At 45.0% G+C, this 24,885-nt stretch overlaps 2 protein-coding genes across 12 annotated transcripts in view; both read left to right on the forward strand.

Moving 5' to 3' along the window:
• Positions 1-24,885, forward strand: part of MYO5A (myosin VA) — a 226,862-nt gene that overhangs the window by 2,160 nt on the left and 199,817 nt on the right. The window lies entirely within an intron of this gene.
• On the forward strand, positions 13,307-13,726 carry LOC115074879 (ferritin heavy chain A-like). Its single transcript, XM_029574830.1, has one exon. It carries the CDS (start codon positions 13,361-13,363, stop codon positions 13,724-13,726), a length of 366 nt encoding a protein of 121 aa, XP_029430690.1. The 5' UTR covers positions 13,307-13,360.

Raw genomic sequence — 24,885 nt, forward strand, 5'->3', positions numbered from 1 at the left:
GCCACTTGGCCCCAGTTTCACTGAACGGCCTGCTCCGGTCCTGGTCTTGCCCCACTGCATGCATGGAACTTCTGGCTTTTCCTATTGATTTCCCTAAGAAAATCAGAACTGCAGCTCCATGCAGAAAGCCAGGATTGGATTGGCCTGTTCAGCAGACAAGAGGTGAAGTGGGAAACATTCAGGCCGATTCTAAAGTGCGCTCAGCTGACCCCTCATTTAAATACAAGATCCTGCGCCCAGGAGAGGTGGCTTTGCGCGCGTTGGGAGAGCAGGCATTTAACACTGAGGGGGTCAATGCAATATAAAGCGCAGAAAGCGGGTGCTGAAAAGTCAGTGCTCGCAAGGTGGGCGCCATGCAATATCCAAATTAGGGGGTCGCGCTAGGATTGCTTGCGGCGGCCATTTTCATTACTGGCAGACGACCGTTTATGAAAACCGACGCCGAGTTTACCGGCGTCTGTCTTCATAACTGGAAGCCGCGGACCCTAGCGCCTCCCTGCTAGCGTGACCCCTAATTTGGATATTGCATGGTGCCCACCTTGCGGGTGCTGACTTTTCAGCACTGGTGGCCATTTTCATTACTGGCAGACGGCCGGTTATGAAAACCGAAGCCGAGTTTACTGGTGTTGGTCTTCATAACTCGGCAGTCTGCCGAGTTATTTTTTTTTATTTTTTATGTAAGAAAAGAAGTACAGAAAAGCAGTTTTTTCTGCTTTTCTGTACTTCTTTTACCTGCGCTCAGCTATTAACGCCTGCTCCAGGCAGGCGTTAATAGCTGAGCGATAAATGTGCGTCTCAGATGCACATTTATTTTTTTGCATGCGAAGTGAATGAATAGTAGCCTCATTCACATGCATTTGCATGTGATGAACGCTATTACGCCTATTTAACCCTGCGTCCGCGGGTTAAATAGGCATTAATTCCCCTATTGCATTAGGGGGTGGATTAGCGGCTATTTAACCTGTGTCGGAGTGCGGGTTATACAGTGCGCTCGGCCCCTGAGTGCCCGTTTTCCCGTGCTCCTTACAGTATTGGCCTGTTGCTTGTTATGTAGTCCACACGCTGTCAGAATCAGCACAGTGTAGTTAGTTTGGCCTGTTGGCCTTCATTAGCTGGAGGAAAGTGGATGGGGGGGAATCCTTAGTGTTCTCTGTTGTAGAGCTTTAGTTAGTTTCTTATAGGAAGCCTAGTCCTAAAATACACGTTTTAATTGCAAAGTAAAATGTGATTGCTGCTATTTAAATTGGATGCTATGCCCCTGTGTATTTATCATAGTGCACGGGCACCACCAACTTTACAGGTTGCCACCCCCCTTACACATACACACACTAATCCCTGCCTCTTGGTTTCCTCTGTGCCCCCCCCCCCCCCAAAATCCATTCTTCCCTTTCCCCAAAAGGTATCTCGATGTTGCTGCCCTTCAGCTCAAATGCAAGTGCCTCCCCCTGCAGTCTCCCGGTGAAAAATCTCCTGCTTGAACTGCAAAGCTCTGTATCTACGGAGGCCCACATGGTTCAAACGTCTTCTGTTAGAAATGCATGGGACAGATCCTTGCACTGCAAGCAGGATCTCTTTCACCGCGAGCCTGCAGGAGGGAGGAGGCACCAGTATTTGAGCAGGAAATCTTTCATCGTGGGGCCACAGGAAGGAGGAGACACCCCTATTTAAGCTTCAGCCAGAGCAGCTTGGAGGTACTGGTTGGGACTGAGGGAGAGCAGGGACAGTGTAGGAAAAGAATGGGACTGAGGAGGTCATCAGGGGAAAATGGGAAGCAGGAGGGGGCAACAGAAGAATAAGAATCAGGGACTGGGAAGTAGTGCAGGGAGAAGAATGGGAGGCAGGGACTGAGGAGGAGATCAGGGGAATGTGAAGATGGGGTGAGAGCATGGGAAGAATAGGATTTGTGGCCTGGGGGAGCTCATGGGAAAAATGGGATTCGGGGAACAGGAACACGGGGCGATCACGGATTTGTGTATTGGGGGCAGCATTAAGAGCTGGGACTTGTTGGGGCAGTGGGGACTTGGCAGTTGGGTGTTGCTAGTGAGGTTGTTAGATTGGCTGGGGGGAAATATGAATGTGTAAGGTGGGGGTAAGAGTAAAGGACTGAATGGTGTGGAAGGGGTAGGGGGGTAAGAAACAGAAGAATGGGGCTAGAGGCCAGAGAAGGAGCAGGGGCTAGTGAGGGGATGAGAGCACCGGAAGGCAGATTAGGATAGGATGAATACAGAGGATGATGGGAATGGGGGAATAGGATGCTGGGAAAAGAATGAAAGACTTGGAATGGGAGGACTAGAGGGGGGTTGGGAGATGGAAAACTGGTAGATAGGTGAGAGGTGAAAGGAGGGAGCCTGAGAATTGGAGGGTCAGAGGGAGGAGAAGAGGGGTGAAATTTAATTAAGAATGGATAGTAAGGCAAAGAAGAGATAAATGGAGAAAAAGATGAAAGGGAAGGAAGGGAGGAAAAGGAGAGAAGAAATGGAATGTGGAATGGAGATCAGGACCAGCTCAGTCACAAAAATAAAATGCCCAGACAACAAAGGAGAAATAATTTTAGAGAGTGGAAAATGTCTGTTTAGGAATGCGCATTTGTTAAAGCTTCGTATTTTTCTCGGTTTCATTTTTCTCTGGTGTTGCACTGCATGCAGAGTTCGGCTTCTTGGGGTTTCCATTTCAGTTTCTGTCTGCATTTTTCAGTTTTTAATTTGTGGTCCCTTATTTTGTATTAGGTAGGGGCAGTTTGGGTTGTGAGGGAATCTGCTGTCTGGCTTTTCCAGTAGAAAATGGATTGGTGTTCTAGGGCCTACAGTAATATATGCGGTGCTGCTTCTTCCTAAATACAGTTGCTGCTGTTTGAATTCTGGGAGTTTTTTTTATGGCTTGGCAGGTTTTCTGTTTAGGTTCTGAATGTCTTTTTTTTTTTTTTTTTAAGTGTTTTATGTTACTTCAAAATGTTTTTGGAAGTGAAAGGTGTTTGTGTGGCTGTTTAGTGACATGACACTAGAATTTGAACTCATTTTTTTTGTACGGTGAGTTGATGCTGGCCTGTCTCTTGGAGAATGTATCCCTTTTGGGTACTTTCGCAGGGGCGGCGGGGATATCTCATCCCTCGCCTCAGGCAGCAGCTTGCCATAAGCGGTTACTGATAAAATGAAGCACTGTTGCTGCTCTGGGCTGCCAACACTCCCACAGCCTGACATCATCATCAAAGGCCTGCTCAATGTCGTGCCTATTAGCATGTCAAAAGGAACATTTTGGGCCTGGCCTCTATTGATGATGTCAAGCTGGAGAGGCAGCTCAGAGGGATGGTCATATGGCAGTAGCAAATTTTCTGATGTAGCAGCGACTTCAGCAGTCACCCTACACCTCTGCACATGCATGGTATTGTAAAGCTGCAAATGACCTTTGCTCATGTGCTGCCGTTCTAATATACTCATAAACAGGCCGATACAGTAAGGAGCGGTAGGAAGAGCTGCGTTAGTGCCGGGCGCACCCGCGGTTGCTGCACACACAGTCCGGCTCACCTACCGCTCGATACTGTATTTAAATTGCTTGCAAATGCAAGCCGCGTCCAAGAAGCGTCCGTGAAGCGTTAGGCCCGCGCAACCCATTTTACTGTATAAAGCGCTATACAGTATCCTGGGTGCGCTGGCCTAACGCTTCACGGACACGCTGGTATCTGTCATTTCAAATGTCATTTCAAATGACAGGTACCAGGAAGTGGACGGTTCTCCTACGCTCGAGATTGCCAGTCCTCTCTCCCCTCCTCCCGAAGCAAGGCGCGAAAAGCAGCCTTGCTTCGGGAGGAGGGGAGAGAGGACCGGCAGTGTAAAGCAACGACTTACTTTTTTTCGCAGCCCTCCTCCGGAGACGGACATCGGCGGAGACGGACCGCGACTCCCCTGCCTCCCGGAGGCGAAGATGGATGCCTGCACGGGCGAAAGCGGCCCCTGTGCGTGCAATTGGGCCGCTCAAGACGTGATGTCACATGTCGTGATGCCAAATGTCGTGACGTCACACCTTGAGCGACCCAATTGCACGCACAGGGACCGCTTTCGCCCGTGCAGGCATCCATCTTCGCCTCCGGGAGGCAGGGGAGTCGCGGTCCATCTCCGCCGATGTCCGTCTCCGGAGGAGGGCTGCGAAAAAAAGTAAGTCGTTGCTTTACACTGCCGGTCCTCTCTCCCCTCCTCCCGAAGCAAGGCTGCTTTTCGCGCCTTGCTTCGGGAGGAGGGGAGAGAGGACTGGCAATCTCGAGCGTAGGAGAACCGTCCACTTCATTGCCACTTTTTTTTTTTTTTTTTTTTTTCGCTTTTTTTAGATTTTTTCCGCTTTCGTTGCTTCGGGAGGAGGGGGGAGAAGACTGGGGCTGCCCCGGAGACCAGCACCCATTGACACAGCCAGGGCAGGTGAGTGGGGGCTGGGGGAAAGTTTGCCGCCTACCCTTGCCCCTGCCTCTAACGCAGGGGTAAGGGTAGGCAGGCGGTAAGTTAGCAGGTTAAACGTGCGGCAAAACGCCAGGGTAAAAAAGCAATAGTCGGGGGGCGCGTTACTGTATGGGAGGGAATAGCTAATTAGATTGTTTACATCTAATATACATGCCGCGGGCGGAAGGGGTTACCTGGTGATTTAAAGAAGCGGTAAGAATCGGTTAAAGGGGATTGTGTATCGCAGGAAGGGCTAACGCGGCCGGAAAGTGAGTAGAAAGCGGGTTAGGAGCGGGGTGACCGCGGCCGCACTTTCCTGTATTGACCTGAAAAAAGTGAGTAACATCCAAATAAATAAAAGATACTCTTATATAAACATTTTGCTCATTAAAATGAAACTGCACACTGTGCAATATTTAAAAAAATACATGTGGTGAGTGTTAATAACTACCTTGTATCGATTACAGTCCTTCTGTTAAAGCATCATACTGAAAACCTTTAGACAGCTCCATTATAATCCCCCCTGATCTCTGGTTGCTGCCATATTGTAAACAGAGGCCTAGTCCACGTCAGACCAACTGGGGCCTGGGCCTTATCAGCTTTGATGGTCCAAATGGCAAAACTTGAGCTAATGAGCTCCCATGCCATGTGGAATAATCTGTGGTACCATTTTGATTATGGCTGCTGCCAGCAAAGGTTCTGAAAAATTGCAGAAAAACTGCTGAAGTCATTTCAATTGTAATGGCTTAGTCTTTTTTTTTTTTAGCCGCATTTCGCCAGCGCACGAGCATCTATTGTTGACGGTGTATTTGCCTTCCTGTCGGGCCATACTGGAACCCAGAAACTACTGGACAGATTTGGCTGATATTCAACATAGGGGGATGGAGAGAAAAAGTTGTCTGGAAATTGCGATTTTTGGTTCAAAACGGTGCAAAAAAGCAAGTGCACCATCCACTTCTAGTTTCCGTCTCCACCCCCGCCTTATCGGCTTTCATTCCCTGGAAGGAAGGGAAACACGCCTTTGTGCCATGCTGCTAGGGTGCCCATTCCTACTTGTTTTGCTACTGGCATCGTGCGTATTTTTGAAATGGCACAGATTGCAAGCAGGGCTTCCTTTCTTTTAAACGTGCATCTGACTGTGCATAGCAAATCGGGTTCCCTTGTTGATGAGAATCCTGTAGGCCTGAATAGTGTTTGCTGGTTAGAGAGAAATAATTTTCATATTTCTAGTCCCTTCCTTTTACTGACTCTCACTGACATTTTATAGCAGCGCATGCTTTCTGCAGGAAAAATTGACTTCAGAGGTTTCTTTCGCTCCAGATTTGCACAGTAGACTGTACAAGGATCCGTTTTGGGCTCCTTCTCTGGGACCCAGCAGTGGTTCAAAAAACATTGGGTGCAAGAATGTGGATGAAGGTGTATAGAGACAGGAAAATGTTCTGTTACGAGCTAATTTGAACTCTCAAGGGCTCCAGGCCTCAGAAGCTTAAGCAAAATTGGTTCTGGATATAACTTGAATGGCTCTGATTCAGGAGCTGATTCAGGCAGCTCAGTAGTGATTATTTTTCCCCCTGAGCCAATAGAGAAACCCAGACCATCCCACCAACATGCTGGGGTACGGGACACTGTGAGACTGAATGTCCACTGATGAGATGGACCATGTGCAAGCTGCCGGGGAGACAGGGATGGGGTTGTGAGTGGCTGTAATACAATGTCAGGGAAACACCATGGTTGGTGCTCTGTTGGATTCAGATAATGAAGCCGTTAGAGTTAAGCCCAGATACGTTTTATCTAACTCTTCTATAGATTGGTCCTAAGATTTGCATGCTGCCTGGCCAATCTTTAAACAATGATTGAGCAGTGAATCTTATGCACACACAGATCTTGCTTAATCATATAGCGCACTTTCAGTTGAATTGTGTGCTCCTACGAAAAGCAGGTTCATGCTTTAGAATCTCCATATGGACAGCTTTAAATTGTTGGATTGTCAAGAAGTTGATATAAATGTAGATTTGTTTATTTAACTTACTGATGAATTTAACAGTTGTACTGGTCTGAGATTGTTGACATATCTCGTAGTAAATACATTTGTGTATTGTAGTGCTATGCACTTCCCTTACAAGAGAATTTTCCTGCTATTGCATTTATATCATGGTGGTGTTTATATAATTCTGTATTAATTTAGGTTGAAAAGAATTCTCTATAAGTTGTGATACTTGTTATTGTTCCAACATAAGAGTAATCCAAAGATGTAGCAATGTGGATGCATTTATAAGCCTACACAGGTAACCATCTGAAGTAGTGCCTATTGTAGACTTTAAAACTCCTGTGGTACTTTGGATGTTTGTGTTGGTCCAACAATAGATATTGCAACTTTCAAAGAATCTTGTTTTCTTCAGGACCAGTATGGCTATGGAACTCTACACCCTAGAAAGGAATTGTCTATTGCTGACGCAGCTATTTGCACATTGGAGCTGTGAAAACCGAAAACAGTCTTGATGTAATGGAACCTGGTTTATGTCTCTGTGGGAGGCGTGAGCCAGAATGGATCAGGATGGCATGTGTCAGTGCAGCCAGTCACTTGTGAAACACTGACCTGCTACTCTGAGCTGTATTTAACGCTAGTATCTATGTCTTGGCTGTCTTCGTTGTACTGCCAAGTGTCTGTGTCATCCAAGCCATGAAACACTGGCCTTTGATTTACAGAAGACTCTTACAGCATGCATTCGCTCTAGCAGTGTGCCCTCAAAGTGTCTCAGTCATTCAGCTGTGCCCATTTGTGTTCTGCCATCGCACATGTGAGATAACCCTAGGCCAAGGGTTCTATGGTCAAGGCCCTTGCCCCATCAACCAGTCTGGCTTTCATGATTTCTAAAATGAATGTGCATGAGAGATATTTGCATAGATGGGGTCAAAGAGTGAGATTAATATATGCAGATACATCTTATGCACATTAATTGTAGATGTCCTGAAAACCAGAATAGTTGGAGAGGCCCTTAGGATGGGGTTGACAACCACCAGCTCAGGCTGAACTGATGGCTCTAGCCCAGTGTTTCCCAACTGCTGCACCCAGGCTGAAGGTCAGGTATGCCACAGCTGCCCTGCAGGATATCCTCCCACCAGCAGAGCAGAGTTTATCTGCAGCTGCTCCTGCTCTACTCCTGTTTCCCCTCTCTGCTGGCTTTCCTCTGAAATAGAAGCTGCATGGGGCCCCGTAGTCTTGCCAGACCTGTTGGTCCAATGCCATTTGGATTGCAAAGGGAAGCAGACAGGAGGAAGAAGCAGCACCAGATAAGCCTGCTCACAGAAGTCTGTGGTTCCAGGATACATGGGGGAGGGATAGCTGAATGTGCCATGGGGCGTGGGGGGAGAGGGAAGGGAAAGGAAGATGGAGGTGGGGGACAGGGAAGGTGATAATGCTGGCGGGGGGTGGGGGGGGGGGGGGTGGAGGGAAGGCAATGATGGTGATGCCAGAGGGTGGGGGGGGGAAAGGATAGAGAAAAGAAAGTGATGATGCCAGGGGGTGGGGGAGAGGGAAGGAAAGATGATACTAGATGAGAGGGAAAAGATGGTGATTATGATGCTGGCAGGTGTGGGCAGAAAGGAGAAGGTGGTGTTGTGCCACAATGAAGTGAACCCTATGCCAGGTATGGCATGAATCAAAAAAGGTTGGCAACCACTGCTCTAGTCAGTAAGGAACAGGTAAGCCACTCCTGCTTTTCCAGCACCAAGTTTTTTGCATTGAGAAACTCTGACTTGTGTGTTGTGACATAGGGCAGGGGTCCTTTTGTTTCATAGAGGTACCCCCTCCTTTTTGAAGATTGAAGTCATCCCACTAGATCACCATCCCCGCAACTCCTCAACCTATATTTTAACCTCCTGTTCCTCTTATACCAAATATGAAACTGGGTCAGCTAATGTCCGAACATGCAGACACTGATTAAATCTTGAGCATGACCAAGTTTCGTCCATTCTCCATCAGATCGAAGCCTCCTCAGAAGATGCTGATCTTCCCAAATGCCGACACAGTCTCCTGATGCCTTTAGTCACTCTTTGGCACTTGGGAGGTTCCCCATTCATTCAGTCACCTGCTGGCTCTCTCTCTCTCTCTCTCTCTGGTGCCTTGTCCTGCGGCACCTCCATTCCCATGGCTTTCCTTATCTCTGACACCTCAGACACTGTCTTAGCATGCGACATCATCCTGCTGATGTTAAATCTCAAGCCAAAGGGGAATAGCCACCTGTATTTGATATTGCTGTTTCTTAGCCGTGCTATAGCTTCTCAGAACTCCCTTCTTTTATGGATAGTGGGTGCGGCTAGATCCCAGAAAATCTCTATTTTGTGGCCCTTCCATGTAATCGAGCCGGTTCTCCTCGCCTGCTTAGTGACTCTCTTTTAAAATGAAGCTGTATGTCCCTCGGTAGATTGTTTCACGGTGACCCCTGAGCTCTCGCCAACTTAATCACTGGGATGGCAGCCTTTTCCTTGCCAGACCCCAGAGCTGCTCTGCAGATATTGCTCAGGATCTGAAAACCATCCCAAAATTTGTCCCACTCCGGTACCCCTCTGAACTGCAAGTTAGCTCTACAGGACCTGTTCTCTATATCCTCCATGCGAACACTTCATTATCCAGCGCTAATTCATCACACGCCTTCCGCTAGTGAATTATGTCCGAAACCTGCTCACCCATCTGCAACTTGTCTTCCTCCACCCTTCTCCCTAGCTCTAAAATATTGTTCATTTCGGCCACAGTCTTTATGATCTCCTGCTTTAGGCTTGCCACATTGATGCATAAACCTTTGAACCAGTTTTGAAATTCGGCCCAGGTTGGCGCTCCCTCAGTGGATTGCTCATCCTGGTCTTGGCCTACCTCCATCAATATGGTCTCCTTTTCCACCTCTTTGCCAAGACCTACCACACTTGCTGCCACCAACCCCACAAACGAAAAGTGTTTTAAGTCCACTTTTTTTTTTCTTCTAAAATGCCATCCTATTGCATGCAGTAACCTTCTCCAACCTAAATACAGAGAGGTGTGTACTCTGTCATGGAGGAACAGGGATATTTATGGATTCGGGTTGGGAGCCACAGTCTTAGGTGGCCATTGCATCTGATAACGGCACTTCCTCCCATTTTGTGCCTTTTTCATGGTTTTGCCATCAACCTGCAGTTTCGTTTTGCCCTGTGCCATTGTACTCCTACCAGCCTACAATCTGGTTTCTCTCTGCTCTCATGCACCCTCTCCAGCCTTCTGGTCTCTGCCACACCCTCCAGCCTGCTCATCTTTTTATCCATCCCTTGCTGTTTCCTGCTTTCTTTACTACCTCTGCTGATCACTCTATCCTATCTGGTGGACTCAGCTGCAGTTTTTAATCCTGTTTGCCTTTCCATTCCCAGTCAGACCTTGTATTCAGAATTCTCTGATCAGCGCTCTGCTTTTTGGTAATTGTGATTTTTTTTTAAATTTTAAAACATACTGCAACCTTCAGGTGCAGATGCTTTTCTGAAAGGGATTTCGGGTGTGAGCTGCTCACTTGTTTAACAGCAGTTGAATGCATTCGGAGGAGAAGTTGCATCTCATGCCCAGGGTTGGGCATGGTCTAGGATGGAGTTTCCTGGAGGCACACCTAGCCAGTCAGGGATGGGATACCCATAATGAATGTGCATGAGAGAGATTTGCACACCCTGGGTCTTCAAAGTATGCAAATCTCTCTTGCACATTCATTGTGGCAATCCTGAAAACCCGATTGGATAGGTGTGCCTCCAGAAGAGGGGTGGGAAGCACTGGTCGAATAGGCAGTCTTTGAAAGCTTCTTTTCCTCTCACTCCACAAAGAGGCTTTGAGAGGCTGAATTTATACAAGTGTAATGTAAATGCAATAGCCGTTAGCATCCTGGAAAGCTTCAGCCTTTCTAAGGCAGCCCGAGTGTGGCACAAGAAAGAGCTCATTCATGACTGCATCACACACAGTGGTGAGGACATAGTGTGTACAAAATGAAATTTTAAATCTGTTAGGAGTACGGTGGCATGTAAAGTAGCCCTTTTGTGCTGTCTTGCATGTTTTCTCAATCTGAATTAGAATTTTTATCTTCCAAAAGCCGCTTTAGATAACCCGGAAATCATGGGGCTGCAATGCCTATGCAGAAGAAAAGACTGGGATGGGGGAGATGTGAATTTGAGTGTAAGGAGCACCAGGACTGGAACTGGTGGACTGTAATATGGAAGATGGGCACCCAGATGAAGAGCCACATAGACCAAACAGAGGATATTTTATTTATTTAAAGAACTTCTCTTCCGCTCTTATCCAGCAAACTTGTTCAAGGTGGATTACAATGATAAAATGTACATAAAATCAGTCATATAACGAATACATGGAAAACATCAAGCTGCATATGCTGTAAAACTATAGCCTATACCACTGATCAAGGAGCGAACACTAGTCACGTCAGAGACGAGAGAATGTCTGTTTCTAGATGGAAAAACCTATGTAAATAGAAATGTTTTAACGTTTTTCCAGAAGGACAAAACATCTGACTGTTCCTGAATTTCCCAAGGTAGGGCATTCCAAAGTAAGGGACTGGCAACCGAAAATACTGCAAGAGACTACCCTTAAAAAAAAAAAAAAAAAAGCTGGAACATCTAATAGCAATTTACTTACAGAATGCCAAGATCAAGTAGGAAGATGGCCCATCCTCCTGGCGTGTTGTAAAGGTCAAAACTAATCTCTTATAGGTGGCCAGTGAAGCTCCGTGAGACTTGGTCTCATGTATGGCAAGGCAGCTATGCTACACGAGGAGTGGCTGCAGCACTGTTGGGTTTGGATTCACTTGGAAAAGATCAGAAAGGATATGCTATGTGGACAGGAAGCAAGGGAAGGCTGTGTATGCAGATGGTCATAGACTGTAATAAAATCCCAGTCTGGGAGACCGTAATGACAGAGGCAGAGTTGGATGTTGTTCATGTCCCAAAGGAATGGTGGAATGAATCCAATGACTGGGACAGAGCCATCCCTGACTACGATCCCTTCAAAAAGGACAGCGAGGGCAGAAGGGAAGGGAGAGGAGAGGAGCACTTTTTATAAAAAGAAAATATTGAAGCAACTGAAATGCAGGGCTATGGGGAAGGGAGGAAGCATTATAGATTATCTTAGAAAGCGGAAATGACACTTCCAGTATGATTTGTAAATTTCCTGTGCAAAACAAAAAATATAGAGAGATTTAGTCAAAGATCTCCAACCAAGGGGGAGATTTTAATCTGCCAGAAGTCTTGGATTCCCTAAGGAAGTGTTCCTCAGGCTTCCGCTCACAGAACCACACAAGTCAGGGTTCTGGGCTTCATGGGTAGCCGTGTTTGTTAGAATGTGGCAGTACCTCAATATATATATATATATATATATATATTTTTTTTTTCCTTTGTGACCAAAACAATTAGATCAAGCACGGGATGTAGTATGTTTTGTTTTCAGTCTGGCTTTTGATACTGTTTCACGCAAAACATTCAGAAATAAGCTGCACAGCCTTGGGATGGGTGAAAAGGTGGTAAATTGGGTTAGGAGCTTGTTAAGTGAGAGGGAACGACGTGTGGGTGCGTGCAGTTTACTACAAAGAAAAGGAGGGGATATCAATGCGGTGCCTCAGAGGTTTCGTTTGGTGCCTTTCTATCATATAAATCTAAGCGATGTACAACATTTAACAATTAAACAAGATTAAACACTAAGAGCAAGGTCTAATACATAAAATAGGAAGTTCTGTCCATTAAAAAACAAAATAAAATACTTAAAATCTAGGTAAAATGCATCATTGAATAATTAATAAGGGACAAAAAAAAAAAAAAGAATAGTCCGGGGGCCCATTTTGTTCAGTATTTTTGTAAGTGATATTGCAGAGGGACTGGTAGGGGAAGTCTTTAATTTTTTGGTAGATGATACAAAGATCTGCAATATATGGACGAGAAAAAATGAGGAGTGCTGAAGAGTTTAACAATTGAGATTTAATGCAGAAAAGTGTAGAAATCCAAGAGAGCAGTACAGGGTGGAGGATGAGGCAAGAGATTGTGGGGTGAGCAGCCCCAGTATGAAAGGGCAGTGGGAACACCCAGAGGAATGCACCAGTAGAAAATGGAAGGGAAATTGCCTCTGGACAGGTCATCGTTGAGACCTCATCCTGGAGTATTGCACACAATTCTAAAGACTGCGTTTCTGCCAGGATACTGAGAGAATACAGGCAGTCCAGAGAAGCGCTGCCAAAATGGTGCCATATCTGTACCCTAAGCCTTATGAAATTAGCTATAAAAACCTAAATATGTGTGCTGTAAAGGAGAGGAGAGAGAAACGGATATGGTAAAGAGATTCAAATATTTCCGAGGTATAAATAATGCACAAGAAGCAAGTATTTTCCAGTGGAAAGGGCGTTATAAACAAGGGAATCGTACAACACGAGACTAAAAGGAATGGATTCAGGCGTAGCATAAGAAAATATTTCTTCACAGAAAAGGTGGTGGATGCATGGAGTTGTCTTCCAGGGAAGGCAGTGAAGACCAAAGCATAACAGAATTTAAGAAAGCCTAGAATAAGCAGAGAGGATCCTGGGATGTTCACTGTCTATTCCTTGACACGCTGCACTTGGCTGGATATCAGGATTTGGCTTTATCCTGATTTTCTTCATTCCTCTCTCATCGTGCCTTTACCGTATCCTCTGATGGTTCGGTTGGTGTACCTCAAGGCTCTCTCCTGGGCCCTCTTCTCTTTTTTTCTCTGTGCTTTTTCCCTCGGCACTCTGATCTCCTTCCAAGGCTTTCAGTAAAACTTTAATGCTGATGACTCCCAAATCTACCTCGTTCTTGCTTCAACAGTGATTGAACGGAACCGCCTCCGAGTCCACCCTCCCGCTGCTCTCCACTTTGTCCTCTTTCTCCGCCACCCGAGCCAGCGAAACGCCGTCATGGAGTCCCAGGTGCGCCAGAACTTCCACCGTGAGTGCGAGGCAACCATCAACCGCATGGTGAACATGGAGCTCTACGCCTCCTACACCTACCTCTCCATGTCCTATTACTTTGAACGGGACGACGTGGCCCTACACCATGTGGCCGAGTTCTTCAAGGAGCAGAGCCACGAGGAGCGGGAGCACGCGGAGAAATTCCTCAAGTACCAGAACAAGCGAGGAGGCCGGGCCGTGTTGCAGGACATCAAGAAGCCGGAGCGTGATGAGTGGGGTAACACCCTGGAGGCCATGCAAGCTGCCCTTCAGCTGGAGAAGACTGTGAACCAGGCCCTGCATCCAGTCCCAAATTTTAGCTTAGTTGTCTGACATTGCCGCTTGGATGTCCACCACCACTTTAAATTTAACATGGCCAAAATGGAATATCTTCCTTCCTCCCCAAAACCCACTTTTTCTCTCTCTGTGACTGGCACTCTCATCCGCTTGGTTCTCTCATTCCATAATGTGGGGTCATCTTTCATGTCTCTCTCCTTTCCTGAGCACATCCAAATCACTGCTAAAGTGTCTGTCCTTCGTCTATAACACTACTAAAATCCGACCCTTCCTTTCTGAGCATGCTACCAAAATGCTCATCCACTCTTATCTCCTGTTCAGCCTACTACAACCTGCTCTTTGCCAGCTTCCTCCTAAATCATCTTTCTCCACTGTAGTCTATTCACAATTCAGCTCCGTGTTGCTATGACCTTGTAACTCTTCTTCTCAAGTTGCTACATTGACTCCCTGTCTGCTTCCACATACAGATCAACTTTCTCTTACTCGCCTGCAACTCCTTCTTGTCTGTCTTCTCTTGTCTCTCCCTTGTGACCTCCATTTATCCAGCAAGTTGCTCTTCTCCACCGCCAACTCCTGACACTGCATTTTCCAACTTCCTGTATCCATATAGCAGAAAAAGACCAAATGGTCCGTCCAGTCTGCCCAGCAGGTTTCTTACAGTAGTAACTGCCACTCCGTGCAAGTTACCCCATGTCCCCAATAAGGGTAGTAACCGATGCTCCATGGTTACCCCCAAGCCTTATGTTAAGGGTACTAATATTTACAATCTAAACCAAGCAACTGTCAAATCCATAACAAAATTACTGCTAGGAATATTTGTACAGGGTGGGCAGCCTCCTTCATAATTCAGACAATGCTGCTTGAACATGCCTTGCCGTTGGACTTGGCCTTAGAAGCAGCCTTGTGTTATTTTCCTTGTGTATGCTCCCTCTCTGGCTGTATTCAAATCCAGTTTGAAAACACCTCTTTTTGAAAGTGCTTTTAAATCCTGAATACTTCTATATGATATACTTCTCACAGACTCCAGGGTATCTTGTCTAGACTGTGAGCGCCACTAAGCAGGGACTGTCTCTTATGCGTATCTGGCATATGTCTAGCAGTGCTTTAGAAATGAGAAATGCAAATAGTAGTAGTAATATGTGAGGAACTGACTGAAAAGCTTGGGATCAGGTGGGCTCTGTGGCATTGCAGCAGGAATCGGTAGATAAGGTGGGCCTTGTAGTCCTTCTCTGCCGTTTTTTTACTCATGTTTCAGAAGGGGTGTGTCTCAAAGAATTCAGGTTTGGCCAGAATCAAAACATTTGCCTGCAGCAGCTGTACAAACTGCTGGCTTTGCGGGCCTATTAATTGACATGGAAAGGTATGTGCTTGTATCTTGCACACGCAGCATTCTTCTCCTGCCAAGCCCTGAAAGTGGGATCTTAAAACACAGAATGTGGGTTAGAAACACAACAGAAACTGGTAGCACGGGAAACTTGGAGCTATGTACAAATTGCATAATGTTTTTCATAGGTTGCTTTTATGATTCGGTGTTTCTGGCATTAAGATAACTTTTTTTTTTTTTTTGTAAAGAAAAGCAAAGGAACAGCTGGTCTTTGAGTAATATAAGTTACTTTGAGGTCCATATTCAGATGCTAGCAAAGTTAGCCGGATAAACGTATCTGGTTGGGTTATTCAGCGGCATACTCAAGTGGCTGCATATACCCGGCTATGTGAAAGTTAGTCTAAAAGGGTAAAGTAGAAGAGACCCAAAATGTATCGTACAAATTGAACAATTCACAGAATCCATGTTATTCCACGAAAAATATTGCTTGAGTGCAATTTTGAACAGTTGTATGCATGTAAGAAAGCAGAAACATGGCTTCCACGCCTGTCCCGGCATCTCAGCATCATGGGGCCATCGTATAGTATCTCTCTTCATTTTGCCCTCTCTCTCGAATGTACGTGCACAGACCAAAAACCTGGAAAGCTGTTTCCCCACCATTATTCAAAATAGGAATTATCTACCATTTTGATCAGTAGTGGATGGCGAGCGGCTTTCTAGGTTTTTAGCCTGCGTGCGTACACGAGAGAGAGGGAAAAATAAAATACTACATTACTATTGCATGATGCTGAGATGCTAGGAGAAGTGAGGCAACTATGTTTCTGTTCTCTAGCTATGAGAATGAAGTAATGTAATTGTCATGTTAGTCCCATGAAGTATATAGAAATGTACTAATCCTATGGATGGTGAAGAAGAGAGAGTTTAGTGCCTCCACATCTCTTTAAATTGAAGAAACATCAAGTGAACCTGCAAATACCTTAAAAACCAAAATCTTGTGATGGACATAGTTGGGCCATTGGATGACCAGGGGATAAAACGGACACTTGGAGAATAAGGCCATATTAGAAAAACTACATTAATTCATTGCTTCGCTGTGGAGGATGTTGGGGAGATTCCTATGCTGGAACCATGCTTTGTAGGTGATGATTGAGGAACAGAAACAAATCAGTGTAAATCAGGAAGAGATCTTAGAGACAAATAAAACAGTAATGAATCATGGGGACCTGATGGTACTCACCCCAGAGGTCTAAAGGAACTAAAGTATGAAATTATGGACATGCTACTGGTAATCTGTAACCAGTCTAATCTACCATTTTTCAGAAAGGGCTCTAGGGATGACCTGAGTAATTACAAACTGGTAAGCCGTCACGAGTTGTATCTATCAAGCTGTACTAGGTAAAATGGTACCCATTCCACTAGTATTAGGACTAGAGAACTCTTGAAACAAGTAACTGATTTAAAACAAATCTTAAAGTATTTTGTCACTCAATGCACAATCAAACTGTGGAATTTGTTGCTGGAGGAAGTGGTCAAGACAATTAGCATAGCTGGATCTAAAGGGGGTTTGCATGAGTTCTGGAAAAAAAGTCCATAGGGAATTATTAGCCAGGCAGTCTTGGGAAGCCATTGCTTATCTCTGGGAGAGAGCAACAAGGATCTGCCTGGGTCTTTCTAGTGACCTGGATTAGCCACTGTCAGAGACAGGATGCTGGGCTCAGTGGATCTGTGGTCAGAGCCAGCAAGGCAAATCTTTTATGTTCTTAAGAAAGTCAGTGGCCTGGGATTTTTTTTTAGTTCTTCAGGAATGGAAAATGCAAAGAATCTTCCAATGATGATCTAAAGAACATGCCAAACTAAAGATGGGCCTCAATTTGAAAGTAAAGTTTGGTGAAATGCCACTGGGTACGTCCTTGTTCACGGTGGCAGATGAATATCCAACAATGTCAGACTGTGCAGTTTCTACTTTATTGCCATTCTTGCCCACATGAGTGTGGGCCAGTGTACTAAACTGGGTTAATACTGGCCGATGACACATGTAAATGAAGTGTTTTTACATGCCTTTTAATGGCTTGCAGATGAGTGATGGGACACTCCCATCACTTTGAGAGGAGGTAACTCGTGATATTGGCAATACACCAATTCATCTGCTCCAGAGGGGCATAAGTGAACAAGAAAGGACTAGGAGTATTGTAACCATTGTGCAGGCTGTGGTAGCCATGGCACAAGAAATGGGTTAGGTCAAGGCTCCGGAACCAGATGTAGAGGACCTTCCATAATACCCTTTCTAAATTGCACAAAGTGATTCTGCTCATCCAGAGAACTTTGGAGTGCCATGAAAGTGACCCATGGGCCAAGTTTCAGACATTATGATAAGAGGCAGGGAGATCCAGAGAATAGCTTGGTGGAGTCCTGAGTGCCAGAAGAGAACATACCAAATGCTTTGTGTGTTGGAGCAACCATGCTCTGAAAAAAAGTTAAAGTTTCTACCAGAGTGTGACCATATACTTGGCATATGAGCTGCACAGTTGGGCACCCCAATTGGGAAGCCAAGGAGGTGGGTGGGGCTGTCCCTTATGTGTTGGGTAAGTTCAAACCAGGAGATCACCAAACATAAGGTCATAGAGATGGACTTCTTCCTTTACCATACAGACCAGGACTCGTTAGCATGAGAGGAGACTTTGTGGATTCGAGAGAGCCAGATATCTACACCACCCTGAGAAGCCAGTGTTTACTTGTACGTTGTGGTGGTGTATCTTAGGGTGCATGTTGTTGTACACGCCTCTGAATGATAGTGCCTGCTTTCTTTCAGGTTATGGCTGCTGCCCCAAAACTATTTATTTCTTACGAGAATTTTACTGGAGCCTTGTGGATTGGGACCCTTGTATTGGATCTGGGTAGGATTTTTGAGGGTGCCTAGGGGGATGATGCGAGGGCAAAAAAAGGGCACAGACTAGCCTCAAACCAGTGATTGCTGGGGCGAGGGATTGGAGCAATGCTGGGAGCCATCTTGTTGGCTCTGTCTGAGCAGCCAGAGTGGAACAGAGAGACTTACCTACAGTTTGAAGCCTGGACTTGCACCTGAGGAACAGACTTCATCCTCAGAGCTCACAAAAGAGGCTGCTGGGATCATCACTGTGTTCCAGGCAATCCAAGGACTGAAGGGCGGAGGTGAGAACCCCCAGAGGACATCTACGAGTCCCAGATTCAGAAGTAAATGGCTGGTGCCTTTTATATATTCCCGCAAGCCGAAGCCGGGATGTTTCTTTATTTCCTGTGGCGCTTCACCCGTGAATAAGTCTGGTTGACACTTGGACTGGAGTTGGCTTACTGTTGGAAAACCCTAACGAAACCTGCCACCTGGCTACCTCTGGCTCTACTAGTGAGTACTTGGGCCAGCAGCCACCTGCTAGGACTGACTTGGTTGGTTTTTGGGGAGTTGTTGCCTGCCGGTACCAACTTTCCCGGCCTCTGTTTATGTTGCAGGGGAAGGGTTGATGGTTCACAGCCTCTCCGTCCTGTTCCTACTACTTTCACGGAATATGTCAGCAGATATAAGGAGCATTAGACCCGACCTCACTCCTAGTGCAGTGCCACAGACCCCAGGCGATTCCTGGCTTTCTCCTCATTTTTATAGTTCCTATATGCAGTGTGTCCTACTATGACATGAGAAAACAACGGGCATTACTAATACTGTTTTTGAATTTAAGCATTTTTTTTTTTCAGTGTCACAAGACTTTTTTTTTTTTTTTTGCTACATATTATTGGTTTTGAGCTAAAACACTCCACTCCTTTGTGCAGTCAGTGAGATATACTGGCATGGCTTTGTAAAAAGGACACACAATGCGAGAATTGAGTGCATGGCCGCAACGTCACTTTCCGCAGATTTTCACGTGTGGGACACGTGGAGCGTTGAAAGCAGATGATTCTGGTCCTGCAGTCTAGGGTCGAAGAAGGCAGCAGACCAGCCCATGACAGGCAATGTGAAGTCTCTTTGTGAACTGCTCACCAGCTTCATTGGAAAGCACCCCAGACAAAATGGAGAAACACCATTTCCTGAAAGGGAAAACCCTGGCTTTGGAGTTGAGACTCCTTACATGGCAGCCTTGGGAGATGGAAAATTTCTTGGATTTTGCATATGTTAAAGTAAGTATGGAAATAGTTTTTTCAGTGCTTGCTCATGGATTAGGATCTTGAAATACTTAGACTTTGTGTAGTAGTATAGAGTTTTGTTTGTTTATCAGTGGTTCATTTTCAAAAGAATTGCTGGGAACACAGTCTAGAGGAAATTTGCACGTCTTTCCGAGTTATTCTGAACGCGTCCTGTATATGAATATGTATGTGCATGAGTGCTTGGACACGGTCAGAAGTGGCAGCGATGCATCGGGCGGGTCGGATTTCATTTCAGCCTCATTGAAACAAAGGGTGGAAGGCAAGAGTGGATGGGAGCCTGCCACCTCCTTTTTCCAACGCATCCTGGATTAAATCCAGTTGCCTTCCCTCAGCTTTCCAAAATCACAGCCAGTCATGACACTTAGATTTTCATTTCGGTGAGTCTGAACAAAGCTGAATGATGGCTGCATCCTCACTTTGGCAAAGTGTATTTGGATTTCCACATCGGCTCGTATGTAAACTGACTGGACTGGATAGAAACTGGTCAGTAGTTCTCTGTGAGGAGTGCCTCAGCCATCTGTTCAGTATTGTAATGGGGTTTGTAGGAAAAGTTTATCTTTTCTTAGCTAACACTAAGATCTTCAACAAAGTGAGCACCTCCTACGGAGCAATCTACTAAAGCCTGAGAAATTGGCATCTAAGTCTGAATGCAAAAACAGTGCAGTCCTTTAGTTGTGGTGCATGTACGCAAGGGTTTGCGTTCACCGTGGAAGAATTAGGACCTCTTTCGATGACTTTTTCTTCCCAGGTCATGTGAATTTGAAGGTGGGTGGGGGTAGAGTTCAGAAATATGAAGAGAAGGCTCTTTACAGAAAGAGGGGTGGATGCATTGAGCAATCTCTCACTGGAAATGATGGAGGCAAAAACAACTGGAATTCGAGAAATTCTGGGAGAAAGCGAGCGGATCCTAAGTGGGAAGGATGTGGGATTTTGTATCGCTGAACAGAAATGCTTGGTAGTCATTTGCTGCTGGTGTTTTGTGACTTTGACCTGGCAGCTTCCTCCTGATCAGAACCAGGGCAGGGATCTGGCACGACAGGCATTCGTTTTCTAGTTCCCCTGGCATTTAATGTTCCAGTGCCGCCACCCCAGCGTGCCTAGTCTGGTCAGTGCAGGGAGAGTCCAGGGTGAGGGGCCATGCTCCAGAACCCTGCTAATGTAGGCCCTGAATCCAACCACTAGGTTTCGCCTTGAGAGGCTGTGAACACTTCCTCCGCCATATCCCCAGCCCCAGCCGACTCTGGGATCGAACCAGGGCCCTTCCACATGGCGGTGCTCGGTTCTTGCCACCAGGCCAGCGCTGACTTCAGATTCTATGTCATTTCTGCTCTCTGCTGCATCCTTTTTCTCTGCACTTTTTCTTGGATCTCCCTTTCATCCTCTTGCCTTTTTCCCTGATTTTTCTTCATGCCTGACTTCACGTTTCTTTAACTTATTTATAAATGACTTCGAGATGGGAACCATGAGTTAACTGATCATATTTGCTGTTACAAAATTATTCAGTTGTTACATTGCAAGACTGGGAGATTGGACATTTAAAGGTAGATTTTTAAACCCATGTGCGCACGGTTCCTGGCACGTGCACATGGATGCACCGATTTTTATAACATGTGCGTAACGCGCGCATATTACAAAATCTGTTACCCGCATGCACGATTTTATATCGGCGCGCATGAGTACCATCTTGTACGCGTAAGTAGGGGGGAATTTAGTAGATGCATTCGGCAACAGACTAGGCCTTTTCCCCAATTCCCTCCCAGTCCACTCCAATAAAGAAGCGAACTAGGAGGGAACTTCCTAAACCCCCTTTCTAACCTGCCTCCCTTTTCCCCTATCCATCCCAACCCCTAAAACCCTGCTAACTAACCTACCTTTTTTTTTTGTTTTATTCCTTGACTATGGTCTGGAGCAGCAGCAAGTTGCGCGGGTCCAGTGTTCCCGGCACCTGCGTCAATGGGACAGTGCCTTAATGGTTGTTTATACGCAACCACGTTAAGTGTTATTGCAACACGCCTGTAACTTTTGGTTTTTCATTTGTGTGGTTTTTGTGCACCGATCCACTATTTTTTTTTTTTTATGTTTAAAGGTTTGGACAAGTTTCTGTAAAAAAATAAAAAATCCATAACCCATTATTAACATGGAATTGCAGAAATCCACTGCTTATTCTTGGGATAAGCAGCTTGCAGTTTATCTTCCCCTTGGGATCCTGTCACGTACTTGTGACCTGGATTGCCACTGTTGGAAACAGGATATTGGGCTTGATAGTCTAACCCAATATGGTTAATATTACATAGTAACAGAGTAATGAGGGCAGAAAAGGATCAAATAGTCCATCCAGTCTGCCGAGCAAGCTTCTCATGGCAATATCTACTGCACCGTGTGGGTCACACCAGGTTACTCTTAAGGGTGATCCATGCAGTTACTCCCAATCCTCCTGAAGCAACTGTCAAACCCATAAAAAATTACTGCTAGCAACATTTTTACTGGGTAAGGAGCCCTTCCAGAAAATTCTGGCAATGCGGACTTGCTTTGCTTTTGGACTTGGCCGCAGAAGCAGTCCGGTGCTTTTTCCCTTATGCCTGTATATCAGTACCCTCAGACCGTTAGAGTTGGGGGGTACTGATATGCAGACACGTGTAACTTGTTCTCCCTTTCTTCAGGCTTGAACTCTCCCAAAGCACAAGAGAGTGATTTCCAATGCTTAATGCTGCTACCTCGCTGCAGCCACTCTGTTCATACCAGAGGCAGGAAATGAAGGCCTGCAGGGAGGGAGCAGCCTAGATCTGCCCCTCAGCTCTCTGTCTGTGGTCCTGGACCTCAGGTTTTCTTTGCATCATCTTTACTGTGCCCTGAGGATCCTATCCTGGAATCGGGTTTCATTCCTTGTTCATTCTGGTCCAGGACCTTGCTGATTTATGGCAAAAAAAAAAAAGTCCATGCAGCTTTAATAAAGAGGGGTCTGGAAATTCAGTGTGATTCCACTCAAGAGCTTACAGGAATGAGTGGAAATTGCAATTTTTTTTCCTTGGGAGACATGTAACTGTGGGATGATGCATTTTATACGACTGCACTATGCAGTGTGCAACTACCGTGGTCTACTGCTTAGATCATTTCCATGGATCCTGTGCTCTGTCCTTCAGCAACATTTCCTGTCATTGCTTATTAAACACAGAAAAAAGCCCTCACTGGATTCAGCATTTCACTTTTAATTACTTTTGAAATATTTGTGTTCAGGATAACATACCGTGCTTACTGAACAGTAGCTGTGTCTGCTTCCCAGTAAATTAAGATGACTTATTACTTGGTTAAAGATCACAGTTCAGGAGACAAATGCAGTTGGTAAAAGATAACACACCCAACTATACAAATTATTTTTTAGACTTTCATGTGCAAATACAGGCTGATTTTTTTTCCTTGTACAGCTGTAATCGAAACAAGGTTTAAATCTGGAGGCATCTTGTGTTGCTATCTCAAACCTAGTGGGCTTCTTTGTTCCTGTTGTAAGTGTCAAGGCCACACTTGCTTTAGCTGTATTCATCCATGATAATTGAGGCCTGCTGTTAGGGGCGAAAGACTGGCTATCCCAAAAACAATATTTGGTACCCCGAGGAGCTCTCCCTGTTTTGTTTTGTTTAGAATTGTTAAGGGTGGGTGCTAGTATTATCAAAGTTCTGTTTATTGAGGAGTACATATAATCAGCATACATGAGTGGTAGTATTAAATAAGCTACAAATGCAGCAGGGAATATGTGCAGGTCCCCTAAAAACACAGAATAAGATGTGGTTTTCTTTTAAGAGGTAAACAAAACAAATCTGTCTAAATAAAAGCACATTTCAGTTCAACTGTTTTCACTTTAGTAATAGTTGGTATCACAATACCCAAATTATTCATTTGCAAATCCTTGTAAAATAAAGGTGCATTGCATCCTTTCCCCTGTGCTGGAGAGTTCTGTGGTAGCTGTTTGTTTTTCAATTAAAAATGTCCTTCTGGCAGCCTCATGATTTGTCCATTACTGTTTAGTTGTAGTCCTACTGTGTGAACGTGTTGAATATTCATACAATCAATATTTATTGGCCTATATTTCTATTTAACAAGTTTTTAAAGCAAGCAGGGAATTTTTATTGTACAGCTTTCTTGAACTCCTGATCTTTATTACTTTTGAGCTAGAACATTTGCAGATTTTGGATATGCTTGTTCTTTATCATTCAAGTCTTCGGGGGCAATAAATATGGAATAGCCACTACTTATCACTGCGTGATAGCAGCATGGGATCTGCGTGCTGTTTGGGGACTTGACAGGTACTTGAAACCTGGCTTGGCCACTGCTGGAAACAGTCTGATAGTCCCTGAATGGCAATTCTTATATTCTTGAGTCCTAGCAAATCATGAATTTATCGCATGCTAGTGAGTGACTTGCGATTCTTCAGTGGCGTGATGGTAGGGCACAACAACACCCGGACAAATATTAGCTCCTGGCATCCATTCTTTTCTCATTAAAAAAAAATTAACCTTTTTCTTCTGCTATTGAGTTTGTGTACCATGTTACACTGCTTGCCCTTAGTCACACCATGCAATCTGAGCTTCTAAGAGCCACATTCATGCTTTCTTCTATTAACCACAACATGTGTTCTTCTGTCTGATTTGGGAGAAACAAATCTTTGTATAAAATTACACTTACCGCACCATGTTTCGGCCAGAAAAATCAGACAACAAATTTTAAATTTGTTATTGAGCCTTATAGCGGATTCGTTATTTGCATGCTTATTAGTGCACCACATAGCTCCTTGTATATCACTTGAAATGCATTTTTTTTCACTTTAATAAATCTGTGGTGGATTATGAATATAAATCGATGTTGAGTTGCTTTATGTATAGTTCTTCAAGGAGGTCTCCGAGAAGAGCACTAAGCTCTCTTAGTCAGGTATGGAATCGGGAGTGATTCTGAATTGAAGAGCATGTCTCTGCCTGCACCGAGCTAATCAAGTAGAAGGTTTATCAAATTAAAGAGATTGGGAAAGGGACGAGTGAGTCAGCTCTGTACTAGGATGAGAGGCCAGTTTATGTCCGAGTCCTTGATGTTTCTATTTCTGAATAGGCATATACTCTGCATGACAGCGGAAAAAGATAAGCGTCTTCCAAGAGTCAAATGACTATCCTTTTGGAATATGAATGGTGCTGTTAAAGATAATATGGTTCTCCATCAGAAGATGGAGAATTCAGAAAATTCTGTCAAGAACAACCAGTTTTTATCAACCTTCAGGTTTTCTAATTTATCGACGACAGACTTGTTTAATGCTTTCTGTCAGAAGCTTTCCCTCCTGCACAGAGAATGTATTGTCTTTCAGCGGAGAGATTCAATACAGGAGAACACCCTGATGGAACTGATATCAATTAGAACAAGTCCAAGAAACCATGATTGGAAAAGCCACATTGATCGTTTCCCTCATGCTCGAGGCTAATTAGAAATTTGTTTCTGAAGTTGTTTTTTGCAATAGGGATACGCTGTCCATGGGTCAAACAATTTGTGTTTTTTCCCTGACATGTCCTATGCTACTTAGACCGAATACAAGGGGTTTTTTGTCCTTTAGCTATGGGCCAAATATTATTTCAAATTCCCTTGCAACCATCCGGAGATGGTTTTCAGGGGTGATGAGTCAGATGAACTGAACGAAATCACTGTGAACATGGAAGATGTAGTAGGC

The sequence above is a fragment of the Rhinatrema bivittatum genome, chromosome 13 (genome assembly GCF_901001135.1).
Source record: "Rhinatrema bivittatum chromosome 13, aRhiBiv1.1, whole genome shotgun sequence".
In the NCBI taxonomy this organism is placed as follows: Eukaryota; Metazoa; Chordata; class Amphibia; order Gymnophiona; family Rhinatrematidae; genus Rhinatrema; species Rhinatrema bivittatum.